The sequence below is a fragment of the Rosa chinensis genome, chromosome 7 (genome assembly GCF_002994745.2).
Source record: "Rosa chinensis cultivar Old Blush chromosome 7, RchiOBHm-V2, whole genome shotgun sequence".
NCBI classification, from domain to species: domain Eukaryota; kingdom Viridiplantae; phylum Streptophyta; class Magnoliopsida; order Rosales; family Rosaceae; genus Rosa; species Rosa chinensis.
In genome coordinates, this window is record NC_037094.1 from 4422664 (window position 1) to 4448577 (window position 25914).

A 25914-nucleotide genomic window follows, 5' to 3' on the forward strand; every position below is an offset into this window, starting at 1 on the left:
AGAATTACACCATGAAGGGAGTGGATGATGAAGAGCTTGAGACGTTGATCTTGAATCTTTAAAGCAAGACTTCACTATCACGGCACAAGGTGGATGATGACGGCTAGGAGGCTTCATGGCTTCTTCTTCTCTTCTTCTCTTTGCTTAAAAATGCAGAAACTTAAAACTAGAGAATGGAAAAGGAAAATGGAAAGGAAATGGAGAGACAAAGAAGATGGAATGGATGAAGGAATGTGTTTTAGAATGAGAGGAGAAGGTGTTTATATAGGGAAGAAAAAGAAGAGTGAAATGATGAGTGGAAGAAAAATAATGAAAGTGGAGTATGAAAGTGATTTGTAAAATATGGAAAAGAAAGAGAAATGATGAAATGAAAGCAAAGCATGAAGGTGCAGCAACATGGAAGTGATGATGATCTATTAAAGAGATTGTAGAAAAAATATATCCAAGGAAAAAGAGAAAAGCATCTAGCTTTCTTCATGTGGGTGAGAAACATGAATATGTGGTGTTGAGCTGTTTTCAGGTCAGTTTCTTCCCCTTTATTCCTTCAATTATTTCTCCAACAAGACTTCATTATATGCCTTCGACTTCTTCATATGAAATGTTCCACTATGAGTGTAGATCATCCTGACAAATTTTCAGAGCTTCAATCCATGTGGTTGGGCCGGAAATGCTGCTGGACCTCTTACAGGTCCAGTTTTCTGGTTTTGCTTCTGTAGAAAATTGGGCTGATTGTTTGAAGGCCTTCCACTCATATTTTTCTCTGGCACTCTTCATAATAAATGATCCTTTGGGTGTCTAGAATGGATCTGGAAGGTTTCAGCTCATTTGAAGTTCATTTGGTCAGGCGGCCGCTCCTTCTTCTTTGCTTGGCTTGGTTTCTCCTAGCCGGAGTAGGAATATGTGTAAAATTGATCTTTTAGTACATTTCCATTTTTCTACTCCAATGTACCTTCATCTTTGCTCCCCTTGGTGTTCGCAAGCTCCTCTTTCCATTTATGAGTTCATTTCCATATTTTAGCTCGGAGGTCCTGAAAATAGAAACTAATAAAAAAATAGAAACTTTCCTAAACTGAAAAATAGAAACTACCGAAAATGGAAACTTACTAAAAATGATAAATAGAAACTACAAAAATATAAACTTTCTACAAATAGGAACTTTCCCAATCAAAGAATGAAAACTTTCCTAAACAGGGTTTTAATAAGGAAATAACGCAAGAAATGTAAGGAAATGCAGTTAAAACGTCGCATTAAAATGCTCCTATCAGTATGCAAATACATCATCAATGTGTATGGAAGATCTTTCTATAAACTCATACGCACTCTCATAATCCATTGAGATTTCTTTGTTCTCTGGAATCATTTCAAACATCGGAGCGTCCTCCTGTATTGATTTAAGGACATAACTATAATCAGAGACAATCTCATGAGAGTGATTCTCTACATTGATGATTAATGGATCAGTTTGTGCCTTACTCGCCTTCTTCTTCCTTGGGTGAGTGTCAATCGAACCAAGTGGCCTCCCCCTCTTCCTTTGGGGAGCCACGACCTCAACCATACCTCCACTAAGTGTGGTTGCAGTGCCTCTATCTGCGGCACCGTGCCCTTTGTTGGGGACTTCTAACCTTGCAGGCACATTTGCAGCTGGTATATGTGATCTCATCACTTTTGCGATATTAATAAACGCATCAGGCATTGAATCTGCTACGTTGTGCAGATCAATTATTCTTTTCACTTCACTTTCACATTGTGAAGTGCGGGGATCAAAATGAAACATAGTGGGGACAAACCATGACAATTCCTGTCGTTCCCTTGGAAAATCCTTTTTCCTATCTCCCCCTAACGATAGGAAGACTGTCTTATCAAAATGACAATCTGCAAATCTAGCGGTAAAGAGATCGCATGTCAAGGGTTCCAAGTAGCGGATAATTGTTGGGGATTCGTATCCAACATAAATACTTAATCGTCTCTAAGGACCCATTTTGATGCGCTGTGGGGGCGCAATAGGCACATATACTGCGCAACCAAATATGCGTAAATGTGAAATGTTAGACTCATATCCAGTTACCAACTGGTACACAGAAAATGGTTGGCTAGCAATGGCTCTGAAACAAATAAGTAAAGCTGCGTGCAATATTGCATAACCCCATGCAGATATAGGCAGGTTGGTGGGCATAACCAATGCCCTAGCCACCATATGTAGCCTTTTGATCGTGGCTTCTGCGAGACCATTTTGGGTATGCACATGGGGTACAGGATGCTCTACATCGATCCCAATAGACATGCAATAATCATCAAATGCTTTTGATGTAAACTCTCCAGCGTTATCAAGCCTTATAGACTTGATAGGGTGATCAGGGTGGTAAGCCCTTAAGCGTATAATCTGTTCTAGGAGTTTTGGAAATGTAGCATTTCTTGTGGACAATAAAACCACATGTGACCAGCGTGTCGAGGCATCCACTAGAACCATAAAGTACTTGAATAGTCCGCATTATGGATATGGATAGGTCCACATATATCCCCTTGTATCATTTGTTAGATGGGAATGTTTTGTTTTGTATCTTTAGCATCGGAAGGTCTCGATCCTGTTTTTGCTAAAGAGCAGGCTTTGCAAAACGAGTGATGTGCCTTTGAAATAGTCAATGATGCATAATGAGAGGGAGGTAGTGCTTCTGGTACTTCATAAGGCAATGGATGCATTTGAGCAATACTAGGACCGATACCTTGCAATGTGGCGTATTTTTCTCCAATTTTACTTATCACTCGAAATAAGGGATGTCCATGTGAGTTCTTTAAAATATGGATCATCATGTCACGACGAGGTGCCCTAGGCGGTCATGCCAAAGCCTGTATGAGTCAGTGTCCCACATTTCATTGTTGGTGACAGCATATGATTCAATTATCCGAATCGTAGTGAGGTACAGTCCACTAGATTGACTCATAAGTTTCTCTAAAATGTGTTTCCTTCCACATTCATTTGAGGTAATATAAAGGTATTCAATTCCATTCTCACAGTATGTTTCTACATGATAACCGTTGGCACGAGTATCTTTGAAACTTAACAAGGTTCAATTAGCACTTGGTGCATATAGAGCGTCTGTGACTTTAAATGTTGTGCCATTAGGCAGCAAAAATTTGGCAATTCCTCTCCCTTTTATTACTTGTGATGATCCAATCATCGTAGTCACAGAGGAATTATAGGCTATTAATTCAATGAATAATTGCCTATTCCTTAATATGGTGTGAGTAGTCCCACTATCAACTAACCACTCAAGTTCTCCTCGATTCATTCCTACAAATTGATCGGAGGTATTGTTAATTAACTCGAAAATATGTCTCATATTCCTTAGAGTATTTCTATTTGCGTAGAATTGTATTCTTTTCTTTCTAATAATTTTTTTCTCTAGATGTAGTGTTTTACATCTTTATAGTGCTATTTTGAACCATGTAAATATGTGTAGTAAATAAAAGTCGAACGAATTCATTGCTTCTGAATAAGATCCGAAATTTATTAACAAGCTAATGGTAATCAAATCAAGGTTTTGTTCAGAAATCGAATTTATCAACTCTTTCCTGTTTGACTGAAGGGTTGATCGGTGCCCTTTGCACCTTGTTTCCATGACCACTAGGGCCAGCACCACCATCTCTGCGTCATACATTGGGAAGGTCTCTCCACGACTGATAGGAGCATTTTAATGCGACGTTTTACTTGCTTTTCCCTACATTTCTTGCGTTATTTCCTTATTAAAACCCTGTTTAGGAAAGTTTTCATTCTTTGATTGGGAAAGTTCCTATTTGTAGAAAGTTTATATTTTTGTAGTTTCTATTTATCATTTTTAGTAAGTTTCCATTTTCAGTTTAGGAAAGTTGTCATTTTTCAGTTTAGGAAAGTTTCTATTTTTCTTATTAGTTTCTATTTTCAGGACCTCCGAGCTAAAAAGTGGAAATGAACTCATAAATGGAAAGAGGAGCTTGCGAACACCAAGGGGAGCAAAGATGAAGGTACATTGGAGTAGATGAAAATGGAAATGTACTAAAAGATCTATTTAACACATATTCCTACTCCGGCTAGGAGAAACCAAGCCAAGCAAAGAAGAAGGAGCAGCCGCCTGACCAAATGAACTTCAAATGAGCTGAAACCTTCCAGATCCATTCTAGACACCCAAAGGATCATTTCTTATGAAGAGTGCCAGAGAAAAATATGAGTGGAAGGCCTTCAAACAATCAACCCAATTTTCCACAGAAGCAAAACCGGAAAACTGGACCTGTAAGAGGTCCAGCAGCATTTCCGGCCCAACCACATGGATTGAAGCTCTGAAAATTTGTCAGGATGATCTACACTCATAGTGGAACATTTCATATGAAGAAGTCGAAGGCATATAATGAAGTCTTGTTGGAGAAATAATTGAAGGAATAAAGGGGCAGAAACTGACCTGAAAACAGCTCAACACCACATATTCATGTTTCCCACCCACATGAAGAAAGCTAGATGCTTTTCTCTTTTTCCTTGGATATATTTTTTCTACAATCTCTTTAATAGATCATCATCACTTACATGTTGCTGCATCTTCATGCTTTGCTTTCATTTCATCATTTCTCTTTCTTTTCCATATTCTACAAATCACTTTCATACTCCACTTTCATTATTTTTCTTCCACTCATCATTTCACTCTTCTTTTTCTTCCCTATATAAACACCTTCTCCTCTCATTCTAAAATAAATTCCTTCATCCATCTCATCTTCTTTGTCTCTCCATTTCCTTTCCATTTCTCTCTCCATTCTCTAGTTTTAAGTTTCTGCATTTTTAAGCAAAGAGAAGAAGAGAAGAAGAAGCCATGAAGCCTCCTAGCCGTCATCATCCACCTTGTGCCATGATAGTGAAGTCTTGCTTTAAAGATTCAAGATCAATGTCTCAAGCTCTTCATCATCCATTCCCTTCATGATGTAATTCTATCTTTTTCCTTGTAATTTCTTTTGGTTTTCTTTGTTTAGATTTGTAGAACTATGAATTCTAGTTAACAAATAATGTTAAGGGCAAAGTTTAAAGCCCGTTTATATGTTTTGAGATAAAGTTGTGATTTCTATATGTTGATTTTTATGTTGCTTTATGATTAATTGAGAATTTTCAGATTCATATATTGTGATTCGAGAGTTGCTTATGTGAGTTTGTTTAATTAAATTTGCGTTATAGATAACTTTTGTATTTTAATCTTATGTGGTTGCAAACACGTAGGGTTTTGATATGAATGGTGCTAGGTTTAAGAACATGAAATCGACTTTTCGTTTTGTGTAAACTTGAATCAAAGTAGTAAAGGTTTTGTGCAAAGACCGAATTTAATTAAAGAGGATTGCAATTAGGTGGACTTTTCCATACTAAGTTGTACACTTGAGTTGATAGCCTTTCTCTATGTGTAATGCGTTAAACATGACATGATTGACTAGCTTTCTAGGGTTTGATTGCATGTTTAATAGGATTAATCTAGGTGCTTTCACTTAGATTAATTAGCATTGAAAAGTAAAATATGGGAAATTGTTTGCTTTTAACGTTTCACATGATCAACTCCTCTCTCATGACTTAGATGAACAATATTAGGGTTTGAATCAATTTTAATCATATGTTTCGGTTTTTTATCTTTGTTCTCTCACTCCATTTGTATTTTTATGTTTTTGCATTTTAATTATTTTGTTAACTTAGTTTTATTTTTGAAAAAACCAAAAACAAAATCCCCCCTTTTTCGTAAATAATGTTTATACTTGTGAATATCTTTGTAAATATTATACTTTGTTTTAATTTTAATTGTTTATTTGTTTGACAATGACAGGTGTACCCTCAATCCCCGGAATAGAACGATCCCTATTACTTATACTACTAACGATATTTTCAGGGTTAAATTATGCGCTTGCTCGCAAGCGCATCAACGACCCATACCACGGCCCCCACGTCCCTTGCCACGTGGGCAGGGATCAGTACGTCCAAACCCCTATGCATTGTGGTTCTTTCCACCTTTCATTTTTCCATAATTAGCCTCGGGAATTTTCTTTGTCCCAGTGGGCCTGACATTGTTGTTCAAGAGAACCTCATTATGCCTCTCATCCACTTGCAGTAGGTTGATCAGCTTATTGAAGGTTGCGATTCTTTTGTTGTCATACTCCAACCTATACTAATTCGCTAGTATAAGTGCTGAAGTGGGAGAAGTGGAAAGAGTCTTCTGGATCATATCATCTTCTGTGAGTTCCGTTCCACAGAACTTTAGACGTACCTTTAGGCGCAACATGTCCTTGTTGAAGTCATTGACCCTATTGTAGTCAAGCAAGCGGATTTCATTCCACTGAACGATTAGTTCTGGAGCAAAGTATCGTGAATGTTCCCAAAACGTCCCTTAAGGGCATCTCACAGTTCTTTGGGTGTCTTCAACTGAAGGTACTTCTAGCGTAGGCCAAGATCAATATGTCGCCTCAGAAACATTAAGGCATTTGCTGTCACCTTATTAGACGGTACATCTTCTTTGGGGTTGGTAATGGTGGTAATGTAGTCTTTTGCCACAAAGGCAGTTTCTACATCGGAAACCCAACGGTGGCACTCAAGTCCTTTTGAGTCCAAAATGTCAAATTCAGGTCGAGTTGGATCAGCCATCTACATAAATAAGAGGGAAGATATACATTACGCAGTCATAAAGACATCCACATAAATTATTTTCCAAAAATATGAATTAGATTTCAAAACCAAGATTCGTAATGGTCACATTTTTTTCGATGCTACATGAGAATGCTTTATCACTGTAAGTATATAGTTATAATGCACATGAATTTTCATTATCATGGCAAAACGCAATTTTTTTTTGTATAGCATTCTAAATAGGGGTGGGCATTTTGTACCGAACAGCACCGAAAAAACGGTTCGGTAACTGCACCGAACTAAAACGGTGTCATTTTATGATCACACCGCACCAAACCGTATTAAAGCGGTTCGGTTGCGGTTTCGGGTCATAAACCGTCCGATTTAAACCGACCCACACCAAATTTATTTTAATTACATTTTATTTATTTATTATTTCTCTATTGATGGAAATGTTGGTTTTCAGTATATAAGAAATCCATTTTTGATTAGGTTTTCAGTTTGTAATAAGTTGCTATGTTTGCTTGATAATTTATATATATATATATATATATATATATATGTGTATGTAATAAGTTGCTATGGTCTTTCTGCAAGTTACTTGATATTTGGGTGACATTTGCCAATTTGTGTGGACTCTAAATGCATTCAAAATTTATTTATGCCTTATTGAAATTGTTAGGTAAAAATAAACCTGATTTTGGCCCTCTCTTTCTAGTTGAAAATAATAAATCGATCCAAACCGAAACCGACCCGCACTGCACCGAAAAATGGTGTAACCAAAATAATTGGTTTAGCACTTTTGTAATGCGGTTGCGGTTTGATATATAGGGCAACCGAAAAAAGTGGTTTGGTTGCGGTTTGGGCCTCAAACCGAACCGAACCGCACCGCACCCACCCCTAATTCTAAATAAGGAATAATCATAGCACGTAATAAAGAATAAAACATAGCATATATAAAATAAATTACATAGCATGCTCAAAATTCACAAATATACAACAAAATATATGCTACACATAATGATAGCAATAATATATCATGCGTAAAATAAAAATCACAAAACATGCATAAATTTCATAATAAAAACATAAGCAATAAAATATAAAGCATGTTTAAATAGAATTATAAATCATGCTTAAAGATAATCATATAAAACATAAATAACAAGGTATGCTTGAAATGATCAAAATTATCTAACTAAACATGCTTAATAACAAAATATAATAAAGGCATAAACAATAAGGTATAAAGCACGCTTAAAAATAGAAAATATAAATAAAATTCACATACTTGGCTAAATTCATAAAATAAAATAAAGAAAACATACTCGATTTTGAGAAAATAAAACAATCCTAGCGCGCGCGCTGATGCAGGCCTGCGTGACGATGTTTTTGGGCTTGAGAAAAACTGAACTGCTTCCTCTTGTAGGGGCCACAAAACCTTTTTTTTTTCTTTGATTTTTTTTTTAATTAAATTTTTTTTTTAATTTTTTTTGTTGTTGTTGGGCCAGGTCACACCCTTTTTTTTTCTGTGGGGCACAGGGCCTTTTTTTTTCTTTGCTTCTTCTTTTTTTCTGGGCCGCAGGCCTATTTTTTTTTGACTCTTTCTTCTTCTTTTTTCTCTTTCTGGGCCGGCTCTTTACTTTGGGCCGGTTCCTTCTTTTTTTTCTTTTCTTTTTTTTCTCTTCTTTGCGTCTTGTTCCTCCTTCCTTCTGGTTTGCAGGCGTCTTTTTGTTTTTGTTTTGGTTTTTATGTGCAGCTACAGGTGATCGGTGCTTGGGGCTGCTGGGATCGGACAGCTACAGGTGATCGGTGCAGCAGCAGCAGCAGTTCAAGGGGCTGGGTTGCAGCAGGACGCACGGCTGGGCTGCGAGGGGTCGCCGGAGCTGGGCAGTCGCTCGGGCTGTGCTGCGGTGAGGTGATGCCGGCCAGTGTGTGGGGAGGAGGCCAAAAGAAGGATCTGTGGGCTCTAGGCGAGGAGGCTGCTGCAGGCAGGATATGCGCAGGGTGGAGGCTAGAGCCGCGCGGCGAGGGAGATATATATATATATATATATATATATATTTTTTTTTTTTTTTTTTTTGAGAATTGGTTGGTGGGGGCGGTAGAAAAAAGAAACTTTTTTTTCTTCTAGGTTTTGGTTTTTCGACGGGTGGAAGAAAAAAAAAACTAGAAAATTAGAGTTTTTTATTTTTCTTGGCTATTTCGAAGTTAGAATTTTTCTTTTAGCTATTGGCTCTGAGCTTACTGATAACGTGTAAAAGTAAATTGAGAATTGGAATTTGTTTACTCATTTCATTTCATAACCCCTTTATATAAGGAGAGAATTACAACGTAAATATCAATTACAATGATAACATTAAATGATGATTGGTCCGTAATCCTTGCTGATTGATGGTAATTGCTAATTCCTTGATTCCTTCTCCGTTACTCACTTTGACGAAGACACACAATGTGTTTTTCCTTTAACAACAAACATACAAGATTAAAAAAAAAACTCATATTTGGACCATAGGGTGAATATACTGGGCAAAACAACAAGCAAACAGGCGAGTGAGATGATGAGCAACAAATGAAAAGCTCAATCCTGATGTCCTAGATCATGAGCACGTGATTTAAGACAAAACACTACTAAAATATCGGAGAAGTCTGGAATACAACAGCTGCAACTTACGCACCCAACAGACGTTATAACGGAGGGGCAATATTGATAATTGGACGCGCTGTTATTTATTACGGTAAAAAAAAAAAAAAAAAAAACTTTCATCGTCCTCTCCTCCCTCGCCTATCATCAACCCCAAACCACTTTATCCACAGGCATAAAAACTGAATGAATTCCAGAAATGCTTAGGACCCGTGTCGGCAAGGATCTAGATCTGTTTTGCATCAACCTCGTGAACCCGATCATTAATATTATCGTCTTAATCGATTGGGCTGTTGTTTTCAGTAGTTTTCAACTTTTTCAGTATTCTTTGGAATGAAATCGGTCGATAACAGATCTTCTATTATTGATGACTATAATTGAGTATTGAATTACTACAACGTCTGCACTAATCTTTAACCCAGACCTTTGACCTTTTGTTGATGGTCCAAACCCAGATTTATGACCATCAACTATAATTAAATATTGTATTTTTAACTGAGAAACGTTCCGGCGATCAAGAACAAGAAATTTGTAGGATTTGTAGCGGAGTTATAGAAATTTCTTGAATTCACAAGATCACCACCATACCCACCATTTCGATTCTCTTTCTTTACCCGAATTCAATCACTTTCAGAACAAACTAAGTATTGAGTGCATGATCTTTATTGAAATTGGGGCTTATTTGCAATTGACGAAGGCCTGGGTTACCGAAGATCAGGTCAATAAACTGATAAAGTGAAATAAGGGTAAATTCAAAAGTAATCCGAAGTGCCTCCTTCCTTCCAGAAACCTCACCATGTATTGTTTTTTATTAAAATTCAGAGCAGCCTAGGATTTAGCTTTGAGTCTACCCAAAGCGATTCAGATTCGAAGTGGGTGCTTGGGTTTCTGATTTGTGATGGGTTTTCCTGAATTTCTCTTTCAAAACTGGCCATTCTGGAGTGATTCTGATCTGAGTTTTTGCTAGCCTCGACTATTGTTGTGTTTGAAGTTGGAATCTCATTTGGTCGATGAGATGAGAAGAGACGTGGTGGCTGGCTTAAATAACACGAACCCCTATCTTGTCTTCTTGTGAGAATAGACCACCAAGTCCCTCAGAATTTTTACAGTAACAGCCATTAGTTTTACCCCCTAACGTCCGTCGATGCGAAATTACAGAATGCCTCTAATTGTACGAAATTGTGGCTCTCCTAACGCCACGTCTCCTCTGGTCAGCGGCTGTAACTTACAGCCGGCGCATTCCAGCCTACTCCCTAAAATATCACTCTTTTGTCAATGAAAAGGAGCTCATCCTCATTTAGTGGGAAGATGCATGCATTGACCATTTTTATTCAAAGACAAATTAATTCTTATAAGAGCATCTTTAGTAATGGTAGCCATTTTTGATTTAAATTTTAGTCAAAATAGCTAAAAGTCATTTTAGCTAGTCACTTTAGAAATACATTTGCATCAATACTTTCTATTTTAGCTAGTTTTATCCTAAAAAAAAAAAGTAGTTTTAAATTTATATTATTTTTTAAATGAAAATTAAATAGTATAATGGTATTTATAAATTACATAAAATAACTTAACACGAATGTTTTAAATTATAGAGAGCCTCAACTCGCTCTCTATATTTAGAAGTGAGATAGCTAAAGTTATAATAAAGAGCCTTATAGGAGTCTGGTGCAGCTACTCAAATAGATAAAAAAATTAAACATGCTCTCCAAAATAATTAAACAGCTAAAATAGAGAGTTTACTAAAAATGCTCTAAAAAATGAAAACAACGCGCTCTATTAATTTCAAATTTCAAATACAAATTAGAGGATTGTTCACAAATTTCATATACAAATTTGAGGATTGTTCACTTATAACGAGGGAAACACAAATGCAAAGTTGAGAGAAATTTCCAGTTAAATGAATTACTAAAACCCTCGCAGACTATAATGGATAATTGCTAGCTAGCAAGTGCTTTCTTGCAAAGCATCTGTGACGTATGAGGGGTTAAGAGGGATGCTTAATCGTCACACAAAACTCACTTGCCTAGTTCTCCAATAACTTTGCCTTTTGGCAAATCCTAGTAACCTTTCCATTGAAAAGGTCGTTGTTGATCGAACCTCTTCAGACAAAGGTCTCTTTCTAGTCAATGTAGTGTTACCAAAAAGTTGATTCAATGGACACCATTATTTATCTAAACCATCATTAAAAGTTTTGACCTTAATTATCTCTCAATTCTCAACCCTTATCCTAATAGCTTTTAACTAACTAATAATGATGTTCACTGTCCAAATTAAGAACTACATTGTCATCATGCTAACGATAAGCATTTACATGCGCTCGAGTAATTCTGCATTGTTAACTATCTCTTGCTTCTTTATACTTTATTTATTAGTATTCGAGACCTCAAATTATGTTTTGTTTTGTATTTTTATAAAAAAAAATTAATTTAATTTTTTATGTCTCAAGCTGTTTTGCATCGAGTGGCTTGATGGTATCCATTTGAATAGGGCACTTTTTTGCACTCTAAGCACGAGGTTTGTAATGAGACGCCTTTTCCTTTTCAGTCGGAGTTTCTGTCTTACGGTCTTACCTGATTCGGAAGAAGCCGGAAACAAATGATAGGACAAGATTCCTAACCCTTCCTACGCAACTTGGGCTGGGCCACGGCCCACGTGGACTACCTATTTACATTAATACATTTGGCACGAGGACCCTGGACCTCTAGCAAAAATTGATATTTTTTTTTCACCTCAGGTTTTATTGTTGGAGTACGTACAAGTACCATTGCTTACACAACTATAATTCCATGTCTGGTACTCTGGTTTGAATTTGAAAACGGGGCCAGAAATGCATTCACCAAAATAGTAACATCTTCCTGTGTATACTTGGGATTTGTTGAGAAATTGAGAATATATGCATTCTACATGGAAAAAATGGGACCTTGTCTATGATTTTATAAGGGTTTGGCCGTTTGGGTCATTACATCCATTGTCAATTGATTTTGGATGTGAACCCTAAATTACTTTATCATGGTATCAAAGCCAGGTTACCTATGTGTGCATGCCTAACGGCCACACGGGCTCCACGTCATCCCAAGTTGTCCACGTGTATGGCTTGAAAATTCGCCACATGTGCGGGGGCATGTTGAGAATATATACATCCCACATGGGAAAAATGGGACCTTGCCTATGAGTTTATAAGGGTTTGAGCCACTCCATCCATTGCCAATTGGTTTTGAATGTGAACCCCAGATTATTTTATCAGGATTGACTCGGTTCTATGTTTGTTTTGTCGTAGTGTAAGATCAGCACGCTATCGATTGCTTTATTTGGAGTTGCTGGTTTTCCACTATCACGAAAGGCCTGTAGAAATTTGTATGATGTTCGCTGGGCGATTGTTATCCATTGATTTGTAAATATGATTTTCGTACACATCAATAGATAACGATTTATATATTTATACTCAAACAAGAATATAGGTAATGACTCATCAGCCATCGAGCTCATCGTTTCATCCCAATCAAGTACGGTTAGTGAAAATTAGTAGACATTTTAATTTACTCAGAATCTAGGGACAAAATGGTGTCAACCCTAATTAGAGGGATACTCAAGATACCGCCATTAAGAATAGCTGCTACTTTCTTCTTTCCTCGGCTTAGAAGATTTGAGACCCTTGCCTAGCTCTTGAATATATGTTCACTTATTCTTACTTACTCTTCTTACATTTTCTTGTTTGGTAAATTGTTTTAATATTTTGAGTTTTGCATGAAATAGGATTATCTAACTTTGAACTTATGAAACGCAGATTAAATTAGAGGATCCAGATCAAAAAAAGAAGAAGAAGAAGAAGAATAAATTATAGGATGGAATCAATTCCCCCCTTTTTTGTTTCGGCTAGGCAAAGTAATCCCCCCCTCCCTCCTTTAAAAATTTGACCAAATGATTGGTATCTGTTTTATCTAGCTCACCTTGGACATGGATCTCGGATTCTTGATGAGTTGATTCCAACTTATCCTCTCTTCATCGAATGAACTCCAGGAGAGTAAAAATGGCAAGTTCCATATCGTAAGTGCGCGGTAAAAACATTACGGTAAACCGGTTTATAAATGATTCGGAGTTCTTTTGACTAGTCGAGCTTGGTGTACAAGACAAAAATGGAACCTAAAACCAGGGCATGCGTTTATTTATGTTTGGCCAACAGAAGAAATTACACAATATCATTGTATGTTTTTACACTGACTGACGGGAATTAACCCTGTGGACCCCTAGCTAGAACAAATCATTACACTTTCTCAAGTTGGTACTTGATAGTTGATACCATACCTTTGCTTTTTTCCTTTGAAGAAAAAATATTATTGATATCAGAAAAAGTGAAAAACTGGCTAAATGTAAGGTCCTTATAAATGTAGATTGACTCTTACCGAATTTATTTCGAGCAACACCCACTCATAAATCTCCGCAAAACATTTACAATGACTTGAGTAAGTCAACGAAAAACCTCTAAAAAAGACTGAAACGATTAGAATTAGTTGATTTTTGGCAACACTAACAACCCTCTAATTAAAACTGTAAAGCATGTTGTAGAGAGAAATGATATTGAAACGGTAAAAATTAGTAAATCATTCGACAAGATCAACAAAACCCTAATTCGAAATTGATGAGTGAGTTGTAGGTTGTATAAGAAGACACAATGAATGGTAATATTGAGACATACGATATCAAAATTATTAAAGTGACTTTCTGATTTAATGATATCTCGCTTTCATTAAGGCAAAATTGGAATGACATGCATATTACTCCTTTGAGAACCCTGAGACAAATTAAGGAATTAATATCATAGTACCCGGAGATGATAATCCAAAACAGTGCTAAATTAAATCTGGCCAATAACATACACATAGTACAAAATCCACAGTAAAATCATGCAGGGGCCAAGGGGGTATCCAAAGCAAAGTTAAAAAAAAAAAAAAAGAGTAAAAAAGAAGAAAGAAAGATCCTCTGTTTCATGAGCCGTACACACACTTTTTTCTCTTAACAGAAACACCGGTACGATCATGGCAAGGTTAGTAATTAATTAAGTTGAAATAAGGAAAACATGTGGTCGGGCCCATCATTATCTGATACAAATCCACCAATAAACGATTGTCACAGAAGCTCTGGCCAATGGCAAGTCGACAACGTTTTGACGAAACCACTCCGGTTTTGGAAATCCCACCATCTCCGCCCATGGAGGTTTTCAACTTTCGTATAAATATACATATAATGAAACCATAGATCAGTCTCTCACAGGTAGAGCAGACCACCTATATGGATATATAGAAACCCAAATATATATTGTCCAGCTCTCTCTCTCTCTCTCTCTCTCTCTCTCTCTCAATCTCCCATTTTCTTGGTGTGTCTTTTTTTTTTCTTTTTTTCTTTTTTTCCACAGAGAGAAAGAGAGAGATCTGTCAGGAAATTAGGTTGGTTCATTTTGTAATGGGGAGGGGAAGGGTTCAGTTGAAGCGGATAGAGAACAAGATCAATAGGCAGGTGACTTTCTCGAAGAGAAGGTCTGGGCTGCTCAAGAAGGCGCATGAGATTTCTGTGCTCTGCGATGCTGAGGTCGCTTTGATAGTCTTCTCTACCAAAGGCAAGCTCTTCGAGTACTCGACTGATTCTTGGTATGTAATATATATCCTACTTCGATCTTCTTATCCTTGGGCATTAAGATTTCATATTATTATTACGCAATTCTATATTTGTTCGTTTCATCTCTGGCAATTTTATGGTTCATGCAGTACTGGTTACCTACTAGTTAGGTTTTGTGTATTGAATTATTTTTTAGTTTAGCTCGTTTAATCAGTTAGTTTCTTAATCTGGGGGGAATTTCTCTTTAGATTCATTCTTTCATGCAAAAAAGTTGAATTGACCAGCAGCTAGCTGTTTAAGACTGGGTTGAGTAATGACTAGAGAGTAAACAGTGATACCTGGGTATTTCTGTGAGGGTACGTACGACATGAATCTGTTCATTGTCATAATCCAGAAGAAAACAAAAAGAGATAAAAACTGTGCTGATCTGATCGTCCAGTCAAATACACTGGGCAGGCTAGCTAGCAGTGCGGTCTTTTCTCTTGCTCTAGCATCGAGACTGCAGCGAGCAATTACCCAACTTTACATCCTTGATTATCAGTTAATCGCTCCTAAACTTTGTCTAAGTACGTTTTACTTTGAAGTTAATGTATATAAATTCCAAGATCCTTGGTTTTTCTATCTTCGATCATTCAGTTCTTTGCACTATATATTACACTGTATAGTACCATAGCACTGAAGTGCACTGGACACACACACACATATTATATGTAGCCGTGATTATAAGAACCACAAAGGACCTACACATCAGTACACATACCATAGCGAGCCTCGTGAGTGATTAATGACTTATAAGAGAGAACCACAAAAAGAAAGGGTTTCTAGCTAGCTAGAGGGAGAGTATGTAACCACAAAGAGAAAATGTAACGAATAGCGTATCTGTACAGATATATAGAAACACAGAGAGGAAATGTTGCCTACTAAAAGGAACTAGTTTGTAGTTGGTACATGTCTTCTTAATTCTACCTGCAGAAGATTTAACCGTAAACTTTTTATACCAATGAACGGTTGAATGTGGACAAAAAGAAAAGAATTTTTGAATAAGATCCTAAGAAATTAAAACAATGCTTTCAAGGAAGCATGCATGTACTTTGATTGAAGAAAGCATATGAATGATGTGATTGAAGAAGGCAATACGTTTTCAAACCACACTTTGATTTAGTATCATCCCCGTGTAGGCCATATAGTAGGGAGAGTGAAATTTACACTTCTTAATTTGTAATCTACACTTATTCTTTCATTTTTTTGTTGAAATTCTTATAAAAATAAAAAAATTTAAATTACTGAAAAAGAAAACATGAAGTTTGGATTGTAAAATGATGAGTGTGAATTTCACTCCTCTATAGTAGCCAATACCATTGCAAAACGCTCACTTGTTGAGCAATCTCTAGTTATCTGGATTGAAAAAAGGACCGGAATGGCTCTCTAATTGATCTACATGTAATTTCCTGTTCATAACGAATGAATTATCTATTTAATGAATTATCTAAACTACTTCACATACAACTTGTTATTACTGCTTTTTGAACTAAATTACAAATGTTACCACAATGTGTTATGATATAGGTAAACCATTATATTTTCATTATTTTGACTAAAACCACATATGTTCTCATTGGTGTAATGAAGTTGTCCCTTGCGTAATTAAAGTAATATATTGTGTAATTTCCATCATTGAAGTTATAATTACTTTCAGTCGACGTAATTTACCACAAACTACAACAATTGATATAAAAATGATACTTTTTGTTCTAATTGTAGTAATTACTCCACCTACAACCTATGTACTAATTTATGGACAATTTAACAAGTGTGACAACAAATTTATTGTCAGAGTGGTAAATCTTCATGTTTTTATCATTAATGAAATTATTACTTCAATGACCATGCATTTTACCATAATCCATGTCAATTGATGTAAAAGCGGTAATTTTTGTTCTATTTGTAGTAATTACTTCACCTAAACTAATGTACTAGTTTATAGATAATTTAACAAGTGTGATAACAAATTTTTTGTCACAATGGTAAATCTTTATGTTTTTTTCATTAATGAAATGATTACTACAATGACTACATATTTTACCATGACCCCCAACAATTGATGTAAAAGTTGTCACTTTTGTTTTATTTGTAGGAATTACTTCAAAAACTGCATCATTTACAAGATAATAAACCATTTTACAATTCTAACGACAATTATGTTGTGAACATGGTAAAATTAATATTAGGCCAAAAGATAAGTAAGTACTCTATATTGTAAAAAGGTTCTCCATTTGATAAATAATGTTCTCCATTTGATAAAAGTTGTTCAACTATGATATTTACATCTTTCACCACTCAATTACAATAACCACAATAAGTGTAGTCACAAGTCGTAATTTTAGTTCTACTAGGTGTAATTTATTATTTTGACAATATATGTTGCATGTTTTTGAACAATATTACATATCAATATAGAATATGTTGTTAATATAGTAAATTTTATTTTTTAAAATAACACATGTCAACATTTAAGTGGATAACCTATTAATCAGTTCAATAGGTTTCCACTACATTAATTTATTAAAAATATAAAAAATAAGGGTATGACATACATCAAGTTATCCTAGACAACCCCAGTTCTACAAGGATATACGGAATATCCCTAACAATTAAATTGTAATTGGATCAAATGTGCCAATAGTAATCTTGTATAAGCATGTCGGTCAAGTTTAGGGAGTTCAGCGGAAGTTACAATGGGATTCAATCTTAGGTAGCTCATGTACATGCATATATAGACACATACATCGGTCTATCCTTGATCTTCTAATTTTAATTTTGATCAAGGAATATCTTCCTATTGGCTCATCTTGTTAAATATCTTTGTCCGAAAGACCCGTAGCCTTTTGCTCTATGTAGATGGAGTGTGGGGATTTACTAAACTAGGGCTAGGCGCGGTGCGGTTCGGGCCAGTTTGGGCCTGAAACCGCAACCACACCGCATTATTTGGTAGGCCCATTTTACGAACCGCAACCGCTTTAAAATTGTTTGGACTGCATTTTCGGTTGCACCGTTTTATCGGTCCGGTGCGGTGCGGTTTGCATCCAAACCGCATACTAAAACATGCAACCACTTTGAACAACTGCAGCACTTGGACTCGGTGCGGGGGTCGTCCCGATGCTAGTCTACAGTTCCAGCTGGTGTAGATGTCGGAGTTGAGGAAATCCCTTCCATTATCTGCAAGTAGCCATGAAAAACAATGAAACTCAATCAACTCTGCAGCAAATCCAAAACAAGAAATATATCAAAGTCGCAGTTTTCTTTAAAGTTTATAGTTTAAACATAATTTCAAAACATGAACAGAGAACACAAGACCAGACTAACAGAGAACATGCACAAACTAGTCACATCTTTAAACTAGTCTCATAGTCTCATCAAAGTATCAACTGGTTTTGAACACAAGAATTGGAAAAAGAAAAAAATCGAGAGAGACAGAGAAGTGAGAGAACTGACTCATCGTTGAACTATCACACAAACTAGTCACATCAGTCATCACACTCTCATAATCTCATCAAAGTATCAACTGGTTTTGAACACAAGAACTGGAAAAAGAAAAAAATCGAGAGAGACAGAGAAGTGAGAGAACTGAGAAGATAAGGGAACTCGATCCTTACCGGCGATGGGGTTCTAGCCATGAGAGAAGCTGAGATACTCTCGAGAGAGGCGCCGAGAGAAGCTGAGACACGCGAGAGAGGCGCCGGCGGCGGTGGTAGTTGTGTGAGCGATGATGGAGAGATCGAAGGATGAGGGAAAAAATGAAAAATGAAGGAAACGGCGATCTGAGTGTCGAAGCTAGGGTAACTTGATTTATCATATATATATATAAATCATTAAAAATAATTATATATATATATATAATAATAATTCGGTCCGGTGCGGTTCAATGGGGGAGTTCGCATCCATGAACCGAAACCGCACCGCAATGAAGCGGTTCGGTGCGGTTCTCTTCCAAAACGACGTCGTTTTGATCACAATTCGGTTACTGAACCGGAAAAACCGGTTCGGTTCAGTCGGTTCGGTCAGAAAAACCGGTTTATGCCCAGTCCTATACTAAACAATGAAAGGTCACAATTGCTTCTTTAGAATATTATCGATTTGACTTAAAACAACTAAACAGCATCAATATGAAATGACTTTTTTCATGTAGTTATTTCAAATATTTTCAAAATGTCATGCATCTCAAGTCGCATCAAATCATTTTGCTTCAATATTGTCTCCTTTGACCAAGTTTAGATTTGTTGTTTTGAAATCATTCTATCCAAATGAAGCCCAATTCTCCAATATCGTTAGATTATGTTGGTCTCGCTGGTTCGAATCCAAGTACCACGGTCCCGTCCACCCTTAATTTCTCATTTCCAACCACAAGGGTAGAATATGAATGCTAATGACCCAAGAGAAATTTATAGCTAGGTTAGTTGGAGCCAAACCTTAAATCACTCTGAGTCATTTTTTTTGTTTTTTTTTAATAAAGGGCTGGTGCAGCTGCCCTCAAGTTTTGATTAATGAAACTGTCAAATACAAAGGGGGACATTGAGCTTAAACTCCTGATTACAATAGGCAACTAGCAACTAGCAATTGAGAACATTCTGATATAATATCATGACTCTCTACTAAACAATTGTATTCAATTACGCACCAACTAGCAAAGAGCGCTCTACATGCGACTCTATTTTCTTTACAGCGGTGACACAACAGAAAGATAACTCGATTACAGTATAGCATAATTTCCATACTCATAGCTTTCCCATCATGTTGCCACTAGAAAATACATCCAGTGACACTGAGTTTCACTGCCATTTTCTTGTTAACATGTTTGTTAATTATGCAGCAAAAAGAAGGAAAATGTGCCAAACTTGGTTGAGGTTTATTTGAGTAGTCACTGATAGTTATTCTTTTATTGATAGCATGGAAAGAATCCTGGAAAGGTATGAAAGATACTCATACGCAGAGCGGCAGCTTCTTGGAAATAATCACGATAACGACCACGATCAAGATCAATCAAATGTATGCCATGCACACTCCTTATTATCACCTCAAAGGGAATGTTGTTTTCCTAATGTGTTTATGTTTTTATATTACTGAATTACTTATTCCGTAATTTTAACGTTGTATAGGGAAACTGGACTCTAGAACATGCAAAGCTCAAAGCTAGGGTGGAGGTTTTACAGAGAAATCAAAGGTACGCACCAATTTTGTTAAATAAGAAAGGATTTACGTTTTCATTATATGTTGTGATAAATAGCATTACATTTTGCCATGTTCTTATTTGCAGTCACTTTATGGGGGAAGACCTACAATCCTTAAGTTTGAAAGAGCTTCAGAATTTGGAGCAGCAACTTGATTCTGCTCTGAAGCACATAAGGTCTAGAAAGGTACAAATCAATGAATACACCAGAAAGTTTTGGGTAGTGTAGCTAGATTGAATCACTTGCATATATTATACATATCTACACGTATACACACACACATATAAGGTTTTGTTTTGTCAGTTTAAGAACAAAATTAATGGGATTATGATTTTTTGTTTGATCACATACAGAACCAACTTATGTACGAATCCATTTCGGTGCTCCAGAAGAAGGCAAGAAAAGACATTTAATTTTTCTATACATGTAATAAAATTGTGCATATATAATTTTGAATATATGGTGGATTGGATTTGTTTTCCATGACAGGATAAGGTGTTGCAGGAGCAAAATAATTTGCTGACAAAAAAGGTCTATACATGAACAGTTAATATGAAAAATAAAAATTGAGTTTCTTTAATTTCACTGTAATGTTCTACCTTAGCTACTTGAGCCATGTGTCTACATCTATGAAATTAATATAGGTCAAGGAGAAGGAGAAGGAGAGAGAAGTAGCCGGCAGTGCCCCACAAGCACAGGCACAGGCACAATGGGAGCAGATGCAGAGGCACAGCTTGGACTCCTCCTCCAGCAGTGCCTTTCTACCTCAGGCTTTGCAGTCCTTGAATTTCAGGTACGTGCTACTACATTTGTTTTTGTTTTGATCTTTCTCCATGATCAGTTCTTCTGTCAAGTATATTGATATTACAGTTGTGAGCTTATCAAGTTGAAATTAGGTAACAAGTAGATGTGGAGTTGAATTGATAAATATTAATTGCAGAGGCTCATCTGGAGACTATGATCATGATGAAGAAACCCCACCTCCACCTCCGCCTCAACATCTAGCTGCCGCTGCTGCCAACAGTAATACGCTCCTGCCGCCTTGGATGCTCCGCCACCTTAATGAATAGAAGATATACAGAACTACTTATTTAGTAGTTATAGAGAGTTAATTAAGTAAGTATAGATTTGTCTGTAATCTATATATATATATATATACACCAGCTAGGTCAATATTAAGTGTCTGGTGTAAATTGAATATTGGAAATTTAGCCCAAAAGAAAAAAGTGGTTTTATATAGTTACGTCGGGCGGGCTACCTAAAACTAGCTATCACCTTGTGTATGTAGTAATGTTTTACATATATATATGATTAAGGGCACTGTTCTCAAATTAACTTGTGATATATTCAAGAACGCAAGCATCAGGTTCTCTGTTGATAATTAAATTAAGTTCTGTATTATTATTATTATTATTTGAAACGTATTTACGAGCATATTCCATGTATATGATTTGCTGCTTCCTGTTCACTCCTATTCGATCTTGTTTACAATTTTTTTGGTATATAATCATTCATGATCATTTTCTTGAGACTGTAGCCAACTGATCACCTTCTGGTTTTGAAAAGAAGATGATATGTAATCACTAACATACCTATTTTCTTCACAGCTAGCTAGCTCGATCTGTCATGGCATGGGCCAACTAGCTAGCTAGCTTCAGCTCAACTACAAATCAATTCCACATACCCTGTTGCTGGGAAAACAATTAAGTTGGGCCCAGAACTAAACGTATACTGCATGAATTCCCAATACCCTAGACCTAAGAAACTAGAACTCTAGAAGTTTCAACCTTCTGAATGAAGATATAGGACTGAAATTAAGATGGATAGATATATTATCAGGTTATTAGGCTAAAAAATATCTGTTGCTGCTTGTTTAAGATCCCTGCTGATCACTTAGCCTGTTTGCCTCGCAGGAGGATGTGTCCGGCTGATTGGATGATTCAGCCTCCTTCCTCCTTATCGCATATACATCAAAGCGGATAAGCTTTTTCTGCTCCTGTACGTTTAGTTTCCTTAGTCGCTTTTTCTTCTTTTTTGTAATCTTCCCTCGTTGTGCGTTGGTTTGGTTGTTTAATGAACTTTCATCTTGTAAAAGGAAAAAAAAAGATCCTATTGTATTTTGATTTCAAAAGGAACAAAAAAAAAAAAAAAAGGTGGTTCTAGTTGGACCTCCAAATTTGCTATTTGGACCTCTTATACTTAGTACAAGTAAATACTTGAAAAGCTAAGTAGACCTCCTTATTTTTACCAACACACCCTTGAACATGAGATACAATAATCTGTTACTCTACTTTTTATCTCTATCTTCAACCACGAGAAGAAGAATGAATCAAAATCACATGATATTGCTCTCTTATGAGTATGTCTCTCCTTCACCGAAATTAATCAAAGGGTTGGTTCTTGATCTTGATATGTTGCTAGAATCCCTTTGAATTTGCTAAAAGAATGATTTCAAGGGTTTTGGGTTAGAAGATTTAATAATAATTATATCATAATATTCAATTAATTTAGTTTAAGAAAATTCCAAATTAGATTGTTTTGAATTTACTTTTGTATTAAATGATGGGCCATGTATAGAAATTATTATTTTTACTTAATTGTTTTAGGTAAATTTTAAAACTATATGGCAATATAAGGAAATTCCGAAAAAAGACAAAAATAATTTAATTGAATGTTATATTTGGGGAGGTAAGAAGAGTCTTTTTTTTTTTTTTCATTTTTCTCACTTTGTCCTTATTTGTCTTTTCATATGACTTGATAAAATCTATTAATAATTGAAAAAAGTGGTTAGAGGTCCAAATATTAAATTTGGAGATCCAACTAGAATCACAAAAAAAAAAAAAGGTGATAGTAAAGATTAATGGGTGACGACTTTCTACAAAAAAAAAAAGAGCCAGTTGGTTTAGGAAACTGAGGGATTGGTGGCGGTAATATTACTAGTAGCAATTAACCTAATAGGTGGTTGACTAATTGACTTGAATATTTCATATCCATGACAAATTATCCTAATTCGATTATCAGTATTAATTTAATTCTTTCTTTTTTCTTTTTTAAAGTTAGGAACTTGGGATATCCATGGACAGTTGAATATTTAATCCAATACAACATTGTACAGGCAAACATGTATAAATTGGTCTGCCTTCTGCATCTGTAGCTTTCTATTTTGCTGGTCTATTAGTTAATTAATATTCATTCGACACAAATGTTTGTTACCAGTTTGCTTAATTGACATTGCCAACTCGATCTGCAAGAATAAAGATTAAAGAATAAAGTAAGCAAAATTAGATAAGCACCCAGTAAATGCCTACATCAATTCTCATAATCTAGCCCTTCCTCAGTCGTGGAATCGATTCCTAAAACATCATCTATGCTAAATGGTACGTGGTTTCCACCATCGTGTAGAAATTAAGGAAGATTTTGATCCCTGTTTTGTTTTCGTGTGGATCTCCGCCCCAAATGGGGGAATAATATAAATAGATATTGGACGTACACAGAAGTTGATCTACTCATGTACGTAGTTTTGGTCATGGTAGGCACGTTCAAGAAGTGGCATACGACACTGTGGATAACTTACCAAACAATCCAATAAACAAAATATATCTGCATCCTAAAATGGCCTTTGGAAAAAAGATAAGAGTTCTATATTGTTAAGTCTGTAGCTTAGCTATATATCTCCAGCTAGACGTTCTTTTCTGTATATATAGATATATACTTGATCCGACCAAAATTCATATATCCTAGCTTAGCCTAATTGTCCATTAACACAAACTGATCGATCATGTGTTCGAACTATGCAAGAATGTGTTTCGGGGTGTCTTCCCCTTCGAGCCCTCGATCGAAACCCAAGGGTAGATCTAAACGACATGATTCATGTGCCGTCAACACTAGTCTTGCTGTTGAAGAGCATTCAACAACAGACCTTCTGAACAGATATAGTAGCTTTAGCAAGGGTGAGTTGAGTGCTACGGAAGCCAGCCTGAACCATATGGTTGAAGAGTCTTCTGAGGACTCAAAATCTGAGGAATCGATTGGCAACAAGATAATGGTGGTTGTGGACTCGAGCCTGGAAGCTAAGGGAGCTCTTGAATGGGCACTATCCCACACTGCACAAACCCATGATACCATTTTGCTTCTTCATCTTGCTAATGGTGATTATCCGATCGATCATCAGTCACTGAACTTAAATTAGCCTTACTAATACTTCTTGTTAATATTTTATGTAGGGTTGTATTGAATTAGTTGCGTTAATTGGTTTGATTGCAGCTGCAGACACAAATGAGAAGTTTGATGGTATAATGGCTTTTGAACTTCTTCACAGTTTGAAAAAACTTTGTCAAATCAGCAAGCCTGGGGTAAGTACTGTGTAAAATTTGCTTGGTCCATAAATATGCTTAGGAACAACATATGAGTTGGAACCAAGACTTAAGTATATTTCATATCTCTAGTTTTTTTATTTATTTTTTTCGTAGTTTATTCTTACTCAACCTATCAAATGCAAGACTACATTTTTACTTTATATGTTTATAATTTAGTTATCCCAGCAATAACGTGAGATGTGTGTGTGTGTATAAAAAAAAAAGTCTAAAAAATCATGATCATTACATCGATCCAACATTCTATCATTTAATTGTTGATTTAGATTACACTGGGGATGAAATTGGAAGAAAGTTTAGAGTGACAAAGTACCGTGAAAAAGAGACCCTATATTTGAATATATCTAATCCTCAAGACAATAGTTATTTTACTAATGAGTTACCAAAGACTAGTTACTAACAAGTCGATCGATTAGCTAGTTGAATGATTCATATTGAGTAATACATGTAATCTTCATTTGTATATCAATTTTACACTGGCATACTATGCAAGCTTAATATATATGAACCAAGTAAAGGCAATCAAAAACATTAGATTATAGTCCTATTTTAGATTAATAATTAAACAATAAATTCCTTTAGTGGAATAGCTGTGTGTACTAACTATATGGTTGAATTAACAATTGAGTTTGAATATATAGGTGCTAGTGGAGGTAGCATTGGTTGAAGTTGAAGAAGGGAAGGAAAAGGGTCAGATGATAGTGGAAGAAGCAAAGAGACAAGGGGTGTCTCTCCTTGTTCTTGGGCAAGAAAGAAAGAGGTTGACATGGTGGCAGCTAGGTTGTAGTGGGGGTGGAGGTCAGGGCGTTGGCGAGGTTGTGGTGGAGTACTGCATACAAAATGCTGCTTGCATGACGGTTGCAGTGAGGAAAAAGAACAGCAATGGGGGAGGCTACTTGATCAGCACCAAGCTTCACAAGAATTTCTGGCTTCTAGCTTGATTCGATCAAAATCATTATTTTAATCATATTATTGAGATTTGTTATATATTCTCGGAAGATATTGTGTACTTTAAGTTTAATATTTAATTTTGTTATTGGGGTTCTAGTTGGACCTTCAAATTTGCTATTTGGACCTCTAATTCACTTTTTTAAATACTTAAATAGCTAAGTGCATCTCCTTAATTTTACCAAAATATCCTTAAACAATTAAATTTATTCTTCAACGATCTTTTGTTATATATTTTTTATATATATTATTATTATCTCTATTAATTCAACTAAGAGAATAAGAAGCAGAATGAATTGACCAAATTGCATATTTGGACTGGTCAAGTAAGTCAAGTTTCAGGTATTAACGCTGCTCGTGAGTCTTCCGGGTATTAACGCTCGAACTTGAAGAAGAGCCTTTTCTAAAAGCAAGATTCTTTGATGTTGGTTCCCCCGGTTCTATGAATCAATCCAATATTTTGGAGTGTTGTAAGCCATGGAGAATTGAAAATATAAGCTT

The 25914-nt window shown here is 36.0% G+C and overlaps 2 protein-coding genes across 2 annotated transcripts; both read left to right on the forward strand.

The window, feature by feature from the left end:
* The first annotated feature begins 14447 nt into the window (after positions 1 to 14447).
* LOC112179423 (truncated transcription factor CAULIFLOWER A) lies at positions 14448 to 21507 on the forward strand. The gene is made up of 8 exons (XM_024317831.2): positions 14448 to 14899; positions 19811 to 19910; positions 20021 to 20085; positions 20179 to 20278; positions 20446 to 20487; positions 20582 to 20623; positions 20737 to 20885; positions 21033 to 21507. Exons 1-8 carry the CDS (start codon positions 14715 to 14717, stop codon positions 21160 to 21162), a joined length of 813 nt encoding a protein of 270 aa, XP_024173599.1. The 5' UTR covers positions 14448 to 14714; the 3' UTR covers positions 21163 to 21507.
* A 1517-nt stretch (positions 21508 to 23024) lies between these two features.
* On the forward strand, positions 23025 to 25533 carry LOC112179424. Its single transcript, XM_024317832.2, has 3 exons — positions 23025 to 24240; positions 24356 to 24444; positions 25107 to 25533. Exons 1-3 carry the CDS (start codon positions 23871 to 23873, stop codon positions 25404 to 25406), a joined length of 759 nt encoding a protein of 252 aa, XP_024173600.1. The 5' UTR covers positions 23025 to 23870; the 3' UTR covers positions 25407 to 25533.
* Positions 25534 to 25914: the final 381 nt, after the last annotated feature.

Bases quoted from the DNA above. Each gene is read 5' to 3' on its own strand.
- LOC112179423 (XM_024317831.2), top strand. From the start codon at position 14,715: ATGGGGAGGGGAAGGGTTCAGTTGAAGCGGATAGAGAACAAGATCAAT. The intron at 20,086-20,178 runs GTACGCACCAAT...TCTTATTTGCAG, and splicing joins GTTTTACAGAGAAATCAAAG to TCACTTTATGGGGGAAGACC. The intron at 20,886-21,032 runs GTACGTGCTACT...TATTAATTGCAG, and splicing joins TTGCAGTCCTTGAATTTCAG to AGGCTCATCTGGAGACTATG.
- LOC112179424 (XM_024317832.2), top strand. From the start codon at position 23,871: ATGTGTTCGAACTATGCAAGAATGTGTTTCGGGGTGTCTTCCCCTTCG. The intron at 24,241-24,355 runs GTGATTATCCGA...GTTTGATTGCAG, and splicing joins GCTTCTTCATCTTGCTAATG to CTGCAGACACAAATGAGAAG. The intron at 24,445-25,106 runs GTAAGTACTGTG...TTGAATATATAG, and splicing joins GTCAAATCAGCAAGCCTGGG to GTGCTAGTGGAGGTAGCATT.